The 19,188-nt window shown below is 34.4% G+C and overlaps 1 protein-coding gene and 1 pseudogene across 4 annotated transcripts in view; both read right to left on the bottom strand.

Annotated features, from left to right (window-relative positions):
- Positions 1-1,166: 1,166 nt before the first annotated feature.
- The window catches only part of LOC106821882 (olfactory receptor 5L1-like), a 37,477-nt gene continuing 19,455 nt past the window's right edge, over positions 1,167-19,188 (bottom strand). For 3 of the 4 annotated variants that reach the window (XM_070487753.1, XM_070487752.1, XM_070487750.1), the window contains exon 2: positions 1,167-3,577. In XM_070487753.1, the coding sequence (XP_070343854.1) occupies positions 2,561-3,496 (936 nt within the window). In that variant the 5' untranslated portion in view covers positions 3,497-3,577 and the 3' untranslated portion in view covers positions 1,167-2,560. Of the gene's footprint in view, positions 3,578-4,738; positions 5,135-19,188 lie in introns of those variants that run through there. The other variant, XM_070487751.1, reaches the window with a different exon arrangement.
- The window catches only part of LOC139040765 (olfactory receptor 5D18-like), a 29,005-nt pseudogene continuing 19,452 nt past the window's right edge, over positions 9,636-19,188 (bottom strand).

Below are 19,188 nucleotides of genomic sequence, written 5' to 3'. Positions count from 1 at the left end.
GTGACCTAAGAAAATCAAAACAAACAGACAAATAAATCCTGACATAGACGTTATTAGCTTTAAATGTGTAAAGCATGTTCTGCTGTAGAGCAACAATATCCTGAACAGGCTCTAATTCCTCTATTTTCAAAAATGGTTCTGCTTAGAATCCATATACCAGCAAAGAATTAAACAAGTTGGTAGAGGAGAATTAAATTTCAAAATATGGTTCATTTTAGCCTTTAAATTATTTTCTCAGATCTTAAAATGGTTATTTGTTGAAATGTTAAATTCAATTTTTTAAAATTTCTGAACAATACATTTTTCTGTTTATTGAGTATTCTTTTCAAAAGCCATTTTTCATCTGGTATGAGTAAATAGTCATATAATTGAGTTAATTTACTTCTTGGAGTGTGACTACTAAATAAATCAACTGTTACAGCAAAACATTTGCAAGGAACTCTGTATCTTGTTCCCATTAAATGTGATGTTTAATTTTTGTTGCTTTTTATGGACATCCTCCCGTCACCAAGGATTCTTGTATACAGCTAAGGGCACAACGTTGTTCTGTCAATGTATTAATATGGCAGTGGCTAATCGATAAGAGATAGTATATTTTAGTCTTGCATAATACCAGCAGTCTCATAGACAAATTTTGTATTTTGAATGTTAAAAAGCATTATAAAATAATGTATCCTTATTCTTTACTAAAGAAGATGGAGTAAGGGCTGTAGGATATTTTCCAGGGTCTGGTAGAAGTATCAATGCTAAGAACACAATTTATTAAAATATTTAATTTTTAATATTTAATAGACATATTACATTCATTACAAATTAGATATATTACATACAAGAGAGAAGAAAAGGATACTCAATAAATGGTGCTGTGACATTACTATATAGTTTGGGAAAGGGAGTTGGACAATTCCTTTGTAAGCTTTCATTCATTCAGCAAACATATGCAAAATAAATAAAAATCAATAAATTTAGTACTTATTAAAATTTAAGATAAAAATCATACAACGATGAGATAAAATATAGAATGGAGCAGGATTCATTTTCACTACATTCTTTTTTAATTTGCTAATAATTGAGTATAACTACATAAAAAATGTAAACTAAATATCAAAAAGAATGCCAAATACATAAAATTAAAAGACATTAACAAATTGTGCAGATATTATCCTCTGAGGTTAATGTTTTTAAATGTAAAATGTCTTGTAAATTATTATGAAGAATATTAACACCCAATGGGAGTAGGAGCAAAGTGAACAGAAACCTCACGGAGAAGAGTTTAAAAATCATTGAACATTAAATACATCTATTTTTCGAATTCTTCTTTTTTTCTAGTCTGTCCCTAAATTTTAGTTTGACACAGAAATAAATTATCCTTTGAATAAATCATCATTATAATGTTTCCTGTCTAATATAAACATATTATTATAGAGAAGATGTTTCTTTTTACACTTTTTCTTGCTGTTTTATGTGCTTTGACTAAATCATTTTATTTGACCCAAGACAAAACATAGAAGTAAAGTTTAATGCTGGATCTACATTTCTATGATTCAGTAATTCATATAATGGACTTCAGTTATTTACGACCATTCCTCACCCCCTTCACAAATACTGAAGAGTGTGTGTGAATAAGGATTGAAAGAAGAAATGTGGTTTAGACACATAGAGAAAAGGAGAAAAAGATCATTTCATCAACAGTAAAGACACAACCAAAAACATAAACAGGGGTTAGAAGTGCACTTATCTGTCACAGTAGTCATTTGATCCACAATATTGTAAAATAAGCATGAAGATAAAAATTGAAAGATAAAGTGAAACAATAGGCCGAAGTCAGAAATGTTGCCAGTCATAACAATGGTTATTAAATGATTGCAAGTATATATAAATATACTACATATAGTAAAACATATGAGAGAGACAGAGTGATGCAGAGAGAGACAGAGAGACAGAGACAGAGAGCTAGTTATATGCCAGGAATTACTCTAAGCTCATTGCACATGACAAGTAATATAATTTTTCTAAGATTTCTGTGAAATAATTATTACTAATGTCATCATTTTTCATCATAGTCTCTGAAATTCCAAAAACACTGGACATTGCAATGACAACAACAAAAAATAATAAAGAAAGCAAGAAATAGCAAACAGGATATGTACACATTCTGTGCATAATCTGACAAGGGTGTGTTCTTCATTGTAAAATAATAGGAATTCAACTTGGAATTGAATCATATTTTCCTTAATGAATACTGAAATAAAATGTGACTCGTGATTTCTTCATTAAGCTTATGAAGCTTTTACAGCAAATGATATGTGTATCTTGAGTCCATTAACCATACTCAATTAATTCATTTTGAATAAATAACAGCAAAGAAGTAATCTGTAAATTCCAAGATATGCCTTGTACATGGAAGAGGCACACAGATAAGTGAATCAAAAAGACTCACTCATAACTACCTGCTGCTTGACTGTTACCTCCACTTCAACACTTCAACACTGAAGTCCATCGCTGTACCCTTTCACCAGTCTCCACTTTGGGACACTGAGTCCTGTTAATAAAGTATTCTCTAGGAAAATATTTTGGAGCCCACCACTTTTCTGAGAGCTTCTTGCACATCCTTGTTTCTCAAGCTATAGATCAGAGGATTCAGCATAGGGATCACTACAGTGTAGAACACCGTGGCTACTTTGTCAGTATCCATACTGTTGCCAGAACTGGGTCGGCAATAAATGAAAAGGATTGTTCCATGGAAGAGAAGGATGGCTGTGAGGTGGGAGGCACAGGTGGAAAAGGCTTTGCATCTTCCCTCTGCAGAGCGCATCCTCAGGATTGTGATAAGAATAAAGAAATAAGAGGTGAGAATGATCATGATGGTGATGATTTCATTGAAATTGGCCACAATGTATAGCAACAGTTCACTCATAGTGACATCAGAACAAGCAAGAAATAAGAGAGGGGGCAGATCGCAAAAGAAGTGGTTAATCACATTTGACCTATAGGATGGGATCTCAAGAGCTAAACACAAGTGAATCAGTGAACACACAGTCCCCCAGAGGTAGCAGCAGGACACCAGCTCCACACAAAGATTGTTGGACATGGTGACGATGTACAGCAGTGGGTTACAGATGGCCACAAAACGGTCATAGGCCATCACAGACAGCAGGATGACCTCAGTTACCACACATGTGCAAAACAAGTAGAATTGCACAGCACACGCCAGGAAGGAAATGGCTTTGTCTTCATTTAAGATATTAGCTAGCATCTTTGGCACAATGATTGTGGAGTAACAGAAATCCACAAAGGACAAGTGACTGAGGAAAAAGTACATGGGGGTGTGAAGTCGAGAGCTGACCTGAATCAGTGCAATCATGCCCAAGTTGCCCAAAACTGTGACTCCATAGATGAGAAGAAACAGCAGGAAGAAGAAGACTCTCAATTCAGGGACCTCTGCTAATCCAAGGAGAATGAACTCTGCCACAGTGGTGCAGTTCTCCTTGGCCATGTCCCCACTTTATTGAGATGGGAGAACAATATTAGTAGTTATTCTCCATTGTATGATCCCAAATTCCATTTTGACTGTCTCCTAAAAAAGACATTAGAATAAGTAGGATAGTTAATTTTTTCAGCAAAGAAATAGTAAGTTGCTTTTGTGAAGTTTAGGAAAAGTTCAGGCATTGTAGCATACAAATGCATAGAGCTCACAGTTAAAATCACAGATCACACAAAAGCATTCACATCCATAAAAGCCTATACAATTCCTTAAACTAGTCCTATACAATTAAGAGCTTGAAACTGAGTCATTAATTATCTAATTAGCCATATTATTTTTTGAAACTAAAATCTCTATTTCCCTTTAATCAGTACTGGAAATAATGGGATCCCAGGAAAGAATTTTTGTAATACATAGTACCCTTCTCTTTTTTCCACTGAAATGATGAGAAATATGCTTATTTAAGATATGCTTATTTAAGTGTTAAGCCACCAGTGCTGATTATTTTTTCAATATGTTTTAGATGAAAACAGCAGCTTTTATACTCTATATTAGCATTTTTTCTATAAAATTAGCATAGTGATTTTGTTAATTATACAAGTCAATGTCAACCATTGTTCCTGGAATTGGTACCCTGGTTCAAACCTCCAGTAACTATGACTCCGAAGCCTTATAAAGACCTACTTGACAAATGAATCCCCTGCTTTAAATCTATTTGTAGAACTACTCGAAGATGTGAATATAAAATTATTAACACAAATGCTTGCTGCTGCATTGCAGCATTGTTTATGAAAATAAAACTTAGAAATAAAGTGTCAAACAAGAGGAAAATAACTCACGTTATGGTACTTATACATTATGGAAAAGTATGCAACTATTAAAATGATATTTTGAGGAACTTTTAATGAGCTGAAAAATGGCTATGATAAAATGGCAAGTTAAAAAACAGTAAGCCAGATTGTACAGGCAGAATATTGTATCTGTTTATATAAATTGTGTTGTTTACTTAATCCTCACAACATCCATGACACAGAAGTATTTTGTTCCAATCAATTTTCTTTAAAAAAGCAATGTAGAAACTTGCCTGAGTTCTCACAAAATTTAAGATTTATGGAGTAGAATGGGGAAGGAGGGTGTGATTTTTTTTTAATAAAGGAAGGATACATTCAAGGCCTTTGACAAACAGAAAATGACAATAGATGATGAGAACACTCTCATTTGTTCTCTCCTTCCTGACCGTTGGTAGACACGTACCTGACTGTGAGGCACTAGTTGGTAATCCCCGGAGGAAAGAGAATCTGTATGAAAACTCACTACAGCCAAGTATTTTCCTGATTCTTCAAATGATTTCAAAGAGTTGAAGGATGTATATATTAAGAAATCCCATTTTGAAAACAAATAATTATTCTGATGATATGGTTTCTCTCTTCAACAGTCAATAAAAGTAAGTTATTTATCTTTTTCTGAGTATAAACTTCTTCCTTTTTTCAAGCCTAAAGATGAAAACTCAGGTTGTTGATTACTTATGAAGCAGTGGTTCTTAACCAGGAGTTGTTTTGATTCCCGTGGGAAATTTGTCATTGCCTAGACACATTTTTGCTTGTCAAGATAAGGAGGGGCCCTGCTGACATCTAGTGGGTAGAGAATAAGGAGGCTGCTAAACACTATGATGTATGTGACAGTCCTTGCCCCAGCCCCCACACACACCAATAGCACATGCAAACACCAAAATATTATCTGGCCCACACATCAATAGGACCAAGGTTGAGAAACCTACTATGAAGAGACATTCAAAGTGCTTTGCACAAGGCCAAAATAGTTCCTCTCTTTTCTGCTTCCGAGGTGGTTCCATGTCTGTGTTCCCACACGAGCAGTCCTGAGGACAACTTACTACCACTCTCAGCATCAGAGTGACTATCAGGAAAATCTCCATGCTCTCTTTACCACATTCCATAGAAGGAGTTAATGTGAGAAAGGAAAAAGAGGGAAGGAGAGAGAAATCAAGCATTCTTTCCAATTTCTTGACATTCTTTTCCCTCTTACACTAATACTATTACAAGATACTTGATTCTGCAGATTAAACTGTTCTCATTTTCCATTAAGCTTATTTTTCAATATAGAAATGGAAAATATTTTCATAAATGAGTGCTCAAAACATGGCACTTCTTAAAACACTCTCTAGTTAAGAGAAAGCTAAATACAGATTTTTAAAAATGTGTCTAATACCACTGCCTTCACTTACAATTTCTCCTTCTCTTACACAAGGCTATAACAAATTATCCCATAAGAAAAAAATAGCAAGCATCCAGATCCCAGAAAATGTCATTCATGTCCATTCCCAAAAACCAGAGTGTAGTCCAACTAACCAAACTGTGGGATAGATATTGCTTCCCCTATTTCTGAAGATGCTATGATGGAAAATGTTTTAGGCTTTATGTTTTTGTGTGGGTATCTCTGGGGCCCATATTTCTTAAGCTTCTCCAAATCATCATTGATCTCTGTGGGACATCAACATGATATCGAGAAAACTACAACTTGAGACTCAAACAATTAATAACTCCTAGGAGATATAAACAGGGGAAAATACTATCACAACTTGGTACATATTATTATAATTTAACGTGATTACTTCCAGAGTTCATGATGAATTTCAGAGCCTTATATGATACATCCAAGCATTGCTCTGTGAGCCAGGGATCACATTGCCTTAGTGAAATATATGGATAGGTCTTATAAACTTTGCCTGTCTTATACTCAAAAACTCCTTCCTGGAGGGCATAAGGGCTGAAGCCACACCAGAGTTCTGACAAATACCAGAAAGGGGTGGGGATAATGAACTCTTTTACTGAAAATAATAATAATTTCTCACATTTCTTGACCACTTCCTATATTCTGGTACTATCCTGAATACAACTATTAACAAATTTCATCTTTATAAAAATAAGTGAGCCTGGTATAGTTGTGTAACTTTATGAGTGAGGTGACTGAGGCATAGTCAGATCCAACTTGCCCAAAGTCACACACAGAATCACTGACAGAATGAGACTAAATGCTGCATTTTATATTGTGCCACACATATGACCCTGTGAGGAAAAGCAAAGCTACTGAAGGGTGCTGAGATATCATACTCCTTATTCAATGACAGACATCATTAAATGGGATTGCCTAGAGGAACTCTCCCAGGTCTGCTCCTTTTCTGACCGTATAATGTCTTCCTAAACCAACAGTGTTCAAACTACTGTCTGGTGTTTGTGCTCTTGGATATACCCAACATTTCAAGAACTCCATGGATGTAATTAGTTACAGGTAATCACTTTTGAAATTCTCAACGACCTATACATATTTTCCTAAAATTGATCCATCTGATCATTTTCTGAGTTTGAAGAGTGTTTCCAGGTCTGTGTTCCACCTAGCACTCTCACAATCCCATTTCTCACATTTTTCAAAACTAAGGATTCCTCTTACTATTTGCATATTACTATGTGAATTGCCCCAATTAGAAAAATGAAAGCAAACTTCCAAAACATAAGGACAATTTGAAATACTGTTTTTCATGAATCCTGTAGTTTTCTTTAATGAAGACACTTCAAACCCATGGCTTGACTTCTTGTCATACTCTGAGATATAGTACATATTTCTTTTCATGGAAAATGATGGCATTAGACATGGATTTTAGCCAATACAGTGATGTTTTAAAATCAGATATATAATAGATTGATGACACGAATTTTTAACATCTGTTCTTTTTGTTCTTAGTGCACCATGAAAGTATTGTCACAAAATGCATCCTCCTGAAGGAGAGAGTCCCATGACAGAAAAACTAAAAGACTATCTATAAAGAGTATCATTGGCAGTGATGTTTTATATCATCTCAGCAACCCACATACAGGAAAATTACTTTGTTTATCTATTTGTCTTAGACTTAAAGACATGGCAGGAGTTTTTAAAAACTGATTTAAATATACAAATTTTATTGAAATTGATTTCATGGTCATTATCCCTAAATTGAATAATATCAATATGAAGCTCTCAGTTTTTGATGAATTGTATTTAAAACACATATAATAATACCATTGAAGTAAAATATTGTATTGTAAGGCTCAATGAAATCAAAAGTATGTTAAATTTTCTAAACTTCTCAATTCCGTTGTTTTAATAAAGGTAACTGTAACTGGAAGAATAGCAGATATGCTTAACTGTTATATAAGACTTGGAAAGTCTTTGTGGTAACATTTTCAGAAATTAAGAAAATGCGTGGTTCTTTTTTTTTCTTTTTTTCTTTCTTTTTTATTTTTGAGGAAGGCTAGCCCTGAGCTAACATCCATGCCCATCTTCCTCTACTTTATATGTGGGACGCCTGTCACAGCATGGCTTGGCAAGTGGTACATAGGTTAGCACCCAGGATCCAAACCAGCAAACCCCAGGCCACTGAAGCAGAACATGAGAACTTAACCGTTGAGCCAGCTGGTGGCCGTGAACATGGGTGGTTCTAATGATCGCATAACAAACCACTCCAAAACATATTAGTTAAAACCAATAGCTATTTATTGCACTGGTCAGTATTGCATGAGTCAGTAAGTTAGTTTCTGTTGATCTGATCCTGACATGGCTGATCTTGGCGTGGTTAGCTATGTGTATGATATTAGCTTGGTGGGTTAGATGATTGGAGGCTTCAGACTCAAGTCTGGTGTCTATGTTTCTCATTATCCAATATGCTAGCCTGTGCTTGTTCACAGAACAGCTTTCTAAGGGACTATGAAAATTCCAGATTGTGAAAGATTCACAAGCCCTCTCAGAGGCTTGAAACTAATGCGGTGTCACTTCAGCTAGACAAAGCTAGGCACAAAAACAGCTTACATCCCAGGAATGGAGAAAATGATTCTGCCATTTGATCAGAAGAGTTGAAAGGAGGCTTGGATACGGAAAGGACTAAAGAATTTGAACCAAGTTTTCTATGTCCCTGGGTAACAACTCCTTTTGAAAGATATAATTTCCAAAATTTTGACCCTTAGCAAAATTGGAAGACAATCTAATTTTGTTTAATGCATTATTGAAAAATATTTTCATGAAAGATCATTGTGACAAATTGTCATTAACTTGGATGGAGTTGAAAGAGTTGAGTGATATTCCTATTAAAGCACTATTTCTGGCAGAATTTCTAGTCTCATTTACATTTAATATGACCGAATAGTCTCAGTATTTTCATTTTTACAAAATGGAAATATAAATGATTCTGAACCCTCTTGCTTTCTAAAATTAAGTGATGTCTTTCCAAGGATACATTAATTAATCAAAATAAATAATGCAGACATATACTCATAATATTAATCATATGAAGAAATATGTTCTAAAATATTTTTTAATTTTGATTAATTATATTTATCCAAATTTTCAATGCAATTATATTTTTAATTAGTGGTGCAATTATTATTGAATCATTACAAGGTTAACTCAATACAGAAAGAAAAACTTCTGATTTTCCCAAAAGCATCATGAAATAAAAAGTATGAATCTGATTAATAAAATTGTAATGTTCAGTGGGGAGAGTAGGATTGAATATAAGTTCAAGAGAAGGAAAGGCACAAAGCTTTTTCAGATATTACTTATGTCTTTTAAACAGATTATGCTATGCACTGCAAATTACACATTTTGCTGCTAAATTCATGATGAAATATTTTATATGTAAAATTAAATTCTTGAGAAGTACATGACCAAAAAATGTGAAGGCTACTAACGTAACTCATGTTCTACATAGAAGCTACAGAATCTACCATAAAGAATCTGAAATGTCACAAATTGAAAAAGAAAACAATATGACTGTATGCTGGTATTTAGTGGAAATTGTACATCTGATGTGTCTGGAGTCTTGAATGATTGCATTAATTCCATCAACAATAGGCCAGGTCATTTAAATATCATATGCCGTGATTTCCTCAAAGTAAAAGCAAAATGGGTTGCGTTAGTTCTACCACAAAATGTGGTCATCCTTGTTCCAAGCAGGACAGAAGTAAAATAAAATTCTCTATAAAGAGGCATTAATAATCATGAATTCAATTTAAGATTAATATAAATAATTTTTTAATTTCAAAGAAAATTAGAAATTGTGTAATTGCTAAATATGTATGAAACAAGAAATTTGTGAATACCTAGAGAAACAGAAGTCAATAGAAGAGAAAAGCATTCCTTCATCCGACATCCAATATCCAAAACACTGTTTCTTACATATTTTATCTTTCCGTACAATGGGGTTGTTTCATTGATTTCTTATCATATAATATACATGAATGCAACATTTTGATAATGATCATAAGTTTAAAATAATATGAACATTCCAAATAAGTGTTTTGAATCCATATAAAATTATCCCCCACCTTAGTTGTTCTGCCTTACCAAAACACACTTGGAAATTTATTTCTTCCATTATACTGATGACTAGCTTGGAATTTTATGTAGACACATTGAGTAAAGAGAAGCAAAAGGGTTTACAAGACATTCAAGCAAAAGTGAGTTATTGATGTTAGAGAAATCTAGTATTTTTTATTTACCAGGTGAAATAGGTCTTAACGCTAATGACTGCCTGGTTTTCACTTTATTTTGAATGAAGTTACATAGCTGATTAATTTTCAACACTTGAGGCAACTCCAAACAGGATTTTTTTTTTTTTTGAGGAAGATTGGCCCTGAGCTAACATCCGTGCCCATCTTCCTCTATGTTATATGTGGGACACCTGCTACAGCATGGCTTGATAAGCAGTGCATAGGTCTGTACCAGGGATCCGAACCGGTGGACCCAGGCTGCTGAAGTGGAGAGCGCTAACTTAACTGCTATGCCTCTAGGCATACCCCACACTTTTTTTTAAGGTGGATGTTCAGTTGAGGATTCAGAGATTACACTGATGTTCAGAAAAAAGAATCATAAAGAACTGATCATGTTTTTGACGGGTTATAGGCAAAATGATAGCATAAAATACAGATTGGGTAGACACTCATCCTGCTTACTTTTTGCCTATAATATTTTTTGAGATCCACTCTACTATTTCTCAGGCTCTGGTGGAGCCTATCACAGCTTATCATCCTGCCATACAGGAGCTCCTTTGAAACCCATTCAGAATACAGATCACATATTACCAACTTTCCATTCATTCCAAGTAACCTGTATACACAAAAATACACACACACACGAATACACATACATGCATGCTATAAAGTATTTGCTCAATAAAAAAATTGCTGCATCATTGACTCAGTACTACATTTTGGTTTCCTTGATCTTACCATGCTTCTGTCTTCTCAACAAAGCTTGTTGAAATGTGTCTCCTAAAATTCTGTCTGTTCTGTTATCCAAGGACAAATTCAAACAATATCTATTTTATGAAGGAATTTCTCTAAAGTCTTTAAATGGATTTGAAACTTTTCTTTCTCTCAAATTCTCTATGATATTTATTATTTTCTACCTTAGACAAAGGTCACTTTCTTCACTGCCCTACTGTCCACACTGGATTTTACATTCGTTGAAGGATGAAAACTAGTTGTATTTTAACTGCTATTGGTACTTTTGTGAGAGATATTCACATATTTATTGAAAGCGTAGTGTACTACATGCATAATAAAGAGGACAAAATTGTTTATTGAGATTATACAAGGTTTTACACATGATATTCATATAGTCTTTTAATCTTCACAGTCAGGTTAAGAGCTATTTTATGTTATCTCAATTTTGTAGATGAAAAATTCAAGATGAGAGAGATGGCTGTCTTATTTTCCAGTAAGAGACAGAGCCAAGTTTACTCTGTTTGAACCAAAATCCATGATCTTTCCATTTACAAGATTAACTCTTCATAATTGTAAAGGTTTCTTTAAAATCAACTTTTATGTGCAGTATTTATTTACATGTCAGGGACAAACTCTACTAAAATAATATTCCTTTTCTCTTTCTTTCTTGTTTTTTTGAGGAAGATTAGCCCTGAGCTAACTACTTCCAGTCCTCCTCTTTTGGCTGAGGAAGACTGGCCCAGAGCTAACATCCGTGCCGATCTTCCTCTGCTTTATATGTGGGATGCCAACACAGCATGGCCTGCCAAGCAGTGCCATATCCGCAGCCGGGATCTGAACCTTCGAACCCCATGCCACCAAGAAGTGGAACATGCGCACTCACCCGCTGCGCCACCAGGCCGACCCTAAAATAATATTCTTAATAAGGAAATAGTTTACTGTCCACTATTTTGCTTACTGTAGCCTTGACATCCTTATTTCTCAGACTGTAGGTCAGAGAATTCAACATGGGGATCACCACGGTGTAAAACACAGATGCCACTTTGTGCGCCTGGAGTTTTTGGAGTTGGGCACACAGTAGAGGAAGAGGATGGTGCAGTAGAAGATAGTAATGGTGGTCAGGTGTGAGGCACAGGTGGAGAAGGCTTTGCAGCGCCCACCGGCTGAATGCATTTTGAGGATGTTGACAATGATAAACACATAAGACATGAGAATGATGAGTAGTGTGCTGACCCCATTCAAGGTGGCAAAAATGAAAAGCAGCAACTGGTTGACACAAGTATCAGAGCAAGAGACGGACAACAATGAGGAGAATTCACAGAAGAAATGATTAATTGTGTTGAAACCTTGAAATGATAACTTGATTGCGGAACATGTGAATATCAAGGAACAAGCTACTCCCCATGCATATGATCTGACCACTAGCACGGCACAGAGTTTCTGGGACATGGCAAATGTGTAGAGCAGAGGGTTACAAATGGCCACAAAGCAATCATAGGCTATCACAGCTAATAAAAAGAATTCAGTTACTGCAAAGGTAGTACAGAAAAACAATTGTACTACACATCCTATAAATGAAATTGTTCTGTCTTCTACAACTAGGTTCACCAGGGTCTTGGGAGTAATGATGGAGGAATAGCAGAAATCCACAAATGAAAGGTGGCTGAGGAAAAAGCACATAGGGGTGTGTAGTTTGGGGTTAATTTTGATTATTACAATCATCCCAATATTCCCTACAACAGTGACACTGTAGATGGCCAGAAAAATCAAGAAGAGAGGGATTTGCAGTTCTGGGAAATCTGAGAAGCCCAAGAGAGTGAACGTGGCCCAAGTTTTATTTCTCTCTGACAGCAACATGGTTTCTGTTTGTTAGAGTCTGAATCAGTCCTGAAAACAAAAAGATTAAGGAGAGTGAGGATATAAGAAGCTTGGTTAACTAACCTTACCAAGACTGGAAAACAAAGCAAAATATCTTTCAGGATTTCTCTGTGTAATTTTTATTTACGACATGCTCAATGTCTAAACTTTTCAAACATGATAACCATTTAAAATTTTAAATTTTTCTTTAGGTAAAAACAATACAATTATTGAATTACTTTTTTAAGTTCTCAATTGTAATTTTTTAATATTTAAAAATAATACGAAATCGAGAGATTTATAGTTATGTTGTCAAATATTTTCATGACTTTTTCAGCTCTCCTTGAACATTGTAAGTTCATAAAAGATAAGCCTAGCATAATGCAATGACTGATTAAGTCAGTCCTATAGTCAGTAACAAAAATGAGAAATTTCTGAAAATATTAATTTTTGCATTGTACACTCACACTGTGACATTAAGAATGAACACCCCTAATACTTTACATCTGTGCCTTTATTGTTAATTCCATATAGCACTTTAATCTTTGCTTTTGGATCTGACTCAGTAAATCTGTTATCAAAATTAACCTTAATTAATTATTTTCAGAGTATGCCCTTCAGTTCAGGGAGTCAATCCTTCCTGAATACTTATGCAATAATAAAAATGGAGCTGATGATAAAGATAATGTAGTCTACTTCTTTATTGTGGAGGTGACAAAACACAAAGCTGGAGAGTCTTGGCTTTCCCAATGAAATGCAAATAAGGACCAATCTACATACTATGACTAGATCCCAGATCCCCAGACTCCCAGCCCTGTATCCATTTTATTACACCAGACTCTGATCCATATTCTAGTCTAGATGCTAACATATTTCCTTTATTAAATCATCATACTTTTAATTGACAAACTAGAGACTCTAAACCTATGGGAAATAGTCCAAAGACAGCATACATGCCACAGAGTTATACTAGAAAGCAACATCAAGATGAAATAGGAATGACATTTAGGGAAATTTTCTCTCTCAGGAATAAGGAACTATAGTAAAGACTCTGACTTAGAAACTGCCCCTTCCTAAGTCTCTGTCTTACTCTCTTTCTGTTCTCCCTTCAAGACATATAGGATATTCATTCTATCCTATATTATGTATGAAGGGGGGAGATTATAAATTGAGGTAGTATTGCACTCTGAAGACATTTCATGAGGAAATAGTGATACAAGAGAATTATATTTCTCTAAACTGTTGCCAATACTTCTAAGATCTTACCATTCTGGAAAACTCTTTATCATTTGTGGTAAGATTATCTCTGGTCTCAGGACCCAAGAAATAGATTTCAGATGGCTCATCAATAAAATGTCAGATCATATGCAAAACTGAGACCCTCAATGGTCCTGTTTCTATACCCATAAATTTGAATATTAAAGACAACCTCAAAAGACAATCCATTGCAAAGCCAGACATTCTAATTATCAAGCTTTTTTTCTTAATACAATATTTAATTTAGCTAGGGCATTTAAGAATTCATTTTCGGCCAGCCAGCCATGTAGCCAAGTGGTTAAGTTCATGTGCTCTGCTTTGGTGGCCCAAGGTTTCACCTGTTCTGATCTTGGGTGCTGACATGACACCACTCATCAGGTCATGCTGAGGCAGCATCCCACAGAGTACAACCAGAAGGACCTACAACTACAATATACAAGTATGTACTGGGGGCTTTGGGGAGGGGAAAAAAAAAAAGATGGGCAACAGATGCTAGCGCTGGTGCCAATCTTTTTTGAAAAAAAAGGAATTCACTTTAAACTAATATTATATACTTAATATAATGCCTCTTGTGTCCCAAATGCTATATAGAAAATATAACAGTTAAAATCTTCTTTCTTATAATTCTTTCCCCATTTTGTTGTAATGTTTGCTCTCACAGGACAACTGTTTCCTGCTTTATAATCTTAATTAAAGCTGGTCCCTTTTAATTTTCACTAGACAGTCTATTCAATCTCTACTTGTTTCATTTTATTTAAACATTTTTGTATTCTAACTTGACTCCCCTTCAAAAATTTTACAGAATCAAGACAATGCACAGTCCCTCAAATTCTCAGAGCTCTTCTCTCCCCATCCACACCAGTAGCTGTTGTTCATGGGCTGTTAGTGAGGAGCTCAGCTGAGCCAGGCCCTCTAACGCAAAGCTCTGTAAAGTAAATGGTCAACCTCTTCCTTGCATGTTCAGATATGTAACTTTTGACTAAATATTTTCAAGAACTGTCTAGATATAAAAGGCAAGTTCCATCCCTCATGTTGTTTTCTACATACCACACATTGAAATTAACATCAATCTTTCCGCAGAATCTTAAAACAAATCTGCTGATGGCAAAGGAAGGACCACTGCAGGTTGAGAGTGATGTATGCATTCTTATAGCTATAGTCACTACCTTTGGGACAGGAACCCTAGAGACCACCTATTGCCCCATTGTCTTGAGGTCATTAAGTAAACAGTTAAAATCAATGACTTTTCTCTGATGTAATTCTTGTGTACTAGAAAACCTGGAGCAACATGAGGGGCATTTTATTTATATGAAATGAAGTTTTATTTAGTCTCTTCCTCCAGCCCCCAATCACTTCCACACCTTCCTACAATTATCAAAACTATGTAATTATTCAAGTCATCATTATCTGGTATTAACTGATTGACTACTATATGCTGGGCACAACCCTCTTCCTCTATACCATCCATTCTTACCATATCGGACAAGTGTGAAGATTCATCTTTTAGGTCATCGTGATCCATAGAGAGCTAAAGCAATGATATTTACAAAGTTAAATATTAATTTGGGAAAACCGTCTGTCCTGTTACTTTAAAATCTCTGTCCTATTTTATTACTCTTTCTCCCCTCTACTTTCTCCAGCTAATCTGGCCGCCTGGCTTTTGTTCCTCACTTTTTGTTTCTCAAAAAATATCACACACTCCTTCCTTATGGTCCTTTCTACCACTTTTTTTGTCTACCGTGGAATGCTTTCCCTTAAGTTTTTGTTCAAATGCACCTTTTCAGTGAAAACTTCCATGAACATACTATTATACTCCAGGGGTTACTACATTACCCAATTTAGTGTTTCAAGTATGTAACATGGTTCAAATATATGTTTAATCATTATTTATTACATTCTTTCATATTGTTTGTTTCCCCCTCCTAGAATAAAATGTCCAGGAAAGCAGAGAATATATTCACTGATATAGTCTAAGTGTCTAGAACAGTGACTAGCATAAAGTAAGTATACCATGAATCTTTATGGAATGATAAACATGACCTTTCAAGGAACTGGGAATAGAGCCAAACCTACCTGAACCATGAAGGGTTTAAGTTTGAGAAAAGAGATACTTCACAAAGAACAATAAGGATGCTTTAGATGTGATTATTGAAACTGGGCAGTCAAAATAAAAGAAAAACATGCCAAAACAAATGTGCACTCTGCTGAATTTTCTCTCTAGTCAGAAACCAGGGAAAGAAGGTTGAGTACGTAATAGGGATACATAATTGCTAATTTTTCTTTCCTTCATTCATTGATTCAATAAATATTTATTACAGGTTTACCCTGAGCTGGGTACTCTCTTAGGTATTGGGGAAAAAGACAAAGAACTCCCCTTTGTCAACAAATTTATATGTAATTGGGGGTACAAAAAAACAAAAAAATACATAATTTCCTGTAATTATAAATGGAAGAAACATAAAATTGAAGGTGTCATTTTAAACAGGGAGCTCAGCAAAGACCATAGTGAGGTGTTATTTGAGTATCGACCATTATGAAGTGAGAGAGTAAATTATGCAAATACCTGGGGGAAGAGTGTTGAGTTTTTGCCAAAGGCAGCAGCAAATACTACTGATTTTCAAATCGACAATCAGGTTTGTTTTTTTTTAATGCATCTCAATAATTTGCAGTTTGTGGTGATATTTCATGCCTTCTAAATCCCTTTTGTAAAAATACAATGGGTTTTTCAGAATGACATTATTTATGGCAGAAAGAAAAACAAGGACATCTATCTGGGACATTTATGGATGTCCTTTAAAGCTGTATTTATGCCACAGTGTTGTTATTTATTAGAACGATAACAAAATATGAGATGACATTAGTTGAGCACTTTTGCAGTACATTTTCATTAATAAACTACCATGAAATAAATTCAGGTCTGCAATACAAACTGAGATTGTAAATGTAAAAGAGGTTTATCAATGTAATTTTCAAACTTTAAGTCTTTTGAAGGCATTCATGAAAACAAAAAGCACTTCAGCCAATGCTGCAAGTCTCAAAACAAGGAACTACAAGAACTGCTTTCTACACCGATATTTTTCCTGTCCTAAATGTATTTTTGGCCAAAAGTGCTGTGTGAAGCCCAGAAAACAGGACTACGTGTGGTGTTCTTTGTCCTGAAGGGTTGAGACATTTTAGGGACAGCGAGTCCAAGACTTCCAGTCTTACAAATTTGAGTCAGTTAAAATATAATTATATGTTTAGGGTATTATATTTCTCTATCAATCCACTTGCTAACAGAACTAAGTCATTAAAAGGAATTTATAAAAAATGTAAACTGATAAAATAAACATTCAAATAAACACTCATGTCAAAATTACACCTAATAAAAATAATAATGTATTCTTAAATAATTTAATACCAAACTCATGTTTAAATTTCCCCAATTGCTTCAAAGATATATTTTTACAGTTAGTTTGATTCAAAAATCAAAAAAATATCCTTGCTATAACTAAGCTTTCTCTATTATGTAACATTATGTTCTATTATGTACCGTTCCTCGTGTGTTTGCACGCGTGTATGAGTTTGTACACATATGTGTGTTCGGGTAACTTTTTGGAAAACACGGACCGTTTGTAGAATGCTGCAAGTTCTGTATTTAGCTTATTGCTTTGTCATTTGTCTTGTTCCTGCACCAATGTTTGTAAATTGATACTCACATCAAGATTTATTACTTCAGTTTCACTCTGCTTCTTTTAGGCAAGAATTCTTCATAGGTGGTTCTGACTACTTCTGGTTGCACCAAATTGTAAGGTACATGTTAATTAGTTCTCCAAATTTTAGTGCCACTTAGTCTGATCTGTGGATTCAGGTAGCGTCAGCTTGATTACTTCCTTTTAACAGTTCTTATCAACTTTTCACTTAATGATTTTACTATCTATTGAAAGCATTTCCTTGATCCATTTTTTTATTGGGAGCTCCAAAGTTGTGATTTATCAACTTAATCCTTTTATCTGCTCTTATTTCTTCTGAATTTCCCTTCATAAACTATTAGGTAATCCTGATATAAAGTTCATAAAGGAAAGCCAGTATAAATATTTATCTTCTTTATTTACCAGTTTTCAAAGTAATGATTTGATCCCCCAGCAAAGTTCATTTAATAGTAACCAGTGACGTTATTTTTTGTGTTGTTGGCATCTGGATTTAAATGTTTACATTTAAACATATTTCATGCCTTTAAATTAATTGCAATCAACATTCATTTTTATGTTAATTGTAAGCCAGTGGGAACCATTTCAAACTGCCTTCTATATCTCTTTGAAATGATTCAACTAGCTGTTAAAAACATTCTTGCTTTCTGGAAAATTAAGTTGCTTAAGGGTCATAACATTTTCTACCTCAGCCTTCAAATCATTTGTTTTTCCAAAAAGTTCTGGTTCTGTTTAGAGATCAAAGATTTCCCTTTAGAGAAAATTTTGGGAATAGGGATGTTCATTGCTACCAGGTTGTCACTATGAGTGACACTATTTTTAAGAGAAAAAGTGTTTCAAACTAAATTTCTATTTCAAATTAAGATGAAAAGTTTTTTGCATATCTTCTCTTCCTTTAGAGCTGTAACTCTTTTATGTTTGCAACTTTAGTTTCAACGATATTTCAATAGTTACTTATTTAATTTATAGTAAATAAACATTACACAATGAGGATATACTCTCAAAACGCTGTGTTTAAAGTCTTTTATAGAAACACTGTGTGACCATGTGTCCAACATTATAGATTCGTTTGTTGTTGTTTTAAATTTTAGAGATTTTTTGTTTACTTTTTGAGATAAATATGTCTTTTAAAGTATGTAAAATATTACATTCCCCCAAATCAAAGCTAAATTATAACTTACATTCCTAAAAGTTTTCTTTCATCTCTTCCTATCTTTATTAGTTTTTGTTTTATCTTTCCCTCTTCTCTCACACAATTTATCACACTACAAAAATTTTCTGTCTTGTCTTTATTCACATAAGAAAATCTCCTGTAGGGCACTCCATTGCAATATATAGAAAGATTCCTTTTTCCATTTTCATAGCTGTATACTTCTTTATTCTGACCCATAGTTTAATCAACAACCCTCATATTGGATTTTATCCAGTCTATGGATATTATAAATAATGCTTGGGAATATGTGATTTATACATAGTTTTGTTACTCTATCTTTGGAATAGATTCTTAGAACTATGAATGCATTGAAAGAAGATAAATGCATTGAATCTAGATTGCTTCAGGTAGCATGGACATTTTAGCTATCTTTATTCTTCTGATCCATATGCATGGAATGTCTTTCCATTTCTTTGT

Source organism: Equus asinus, chromosome 17 (genome assembly GCF_041296235.1).
Source record: "Equus asinus isolate D_3611 breed Donkey chromosome 17, EquAss-T2T_v2, whole genome shotgun sequence".
Classification (NCBI taxonomy): domain Eukaryota; kingdom Metazoa; phylum Chordata; class Mammalia; order Perissodactyla; family Equidae; genus Equus; species Equus asinus.
The sequence above is the reverse complement of the archived record's forward strand: the minus strand, read 5'-3'. Positions and strand labels throughout refer to the sequence as shown.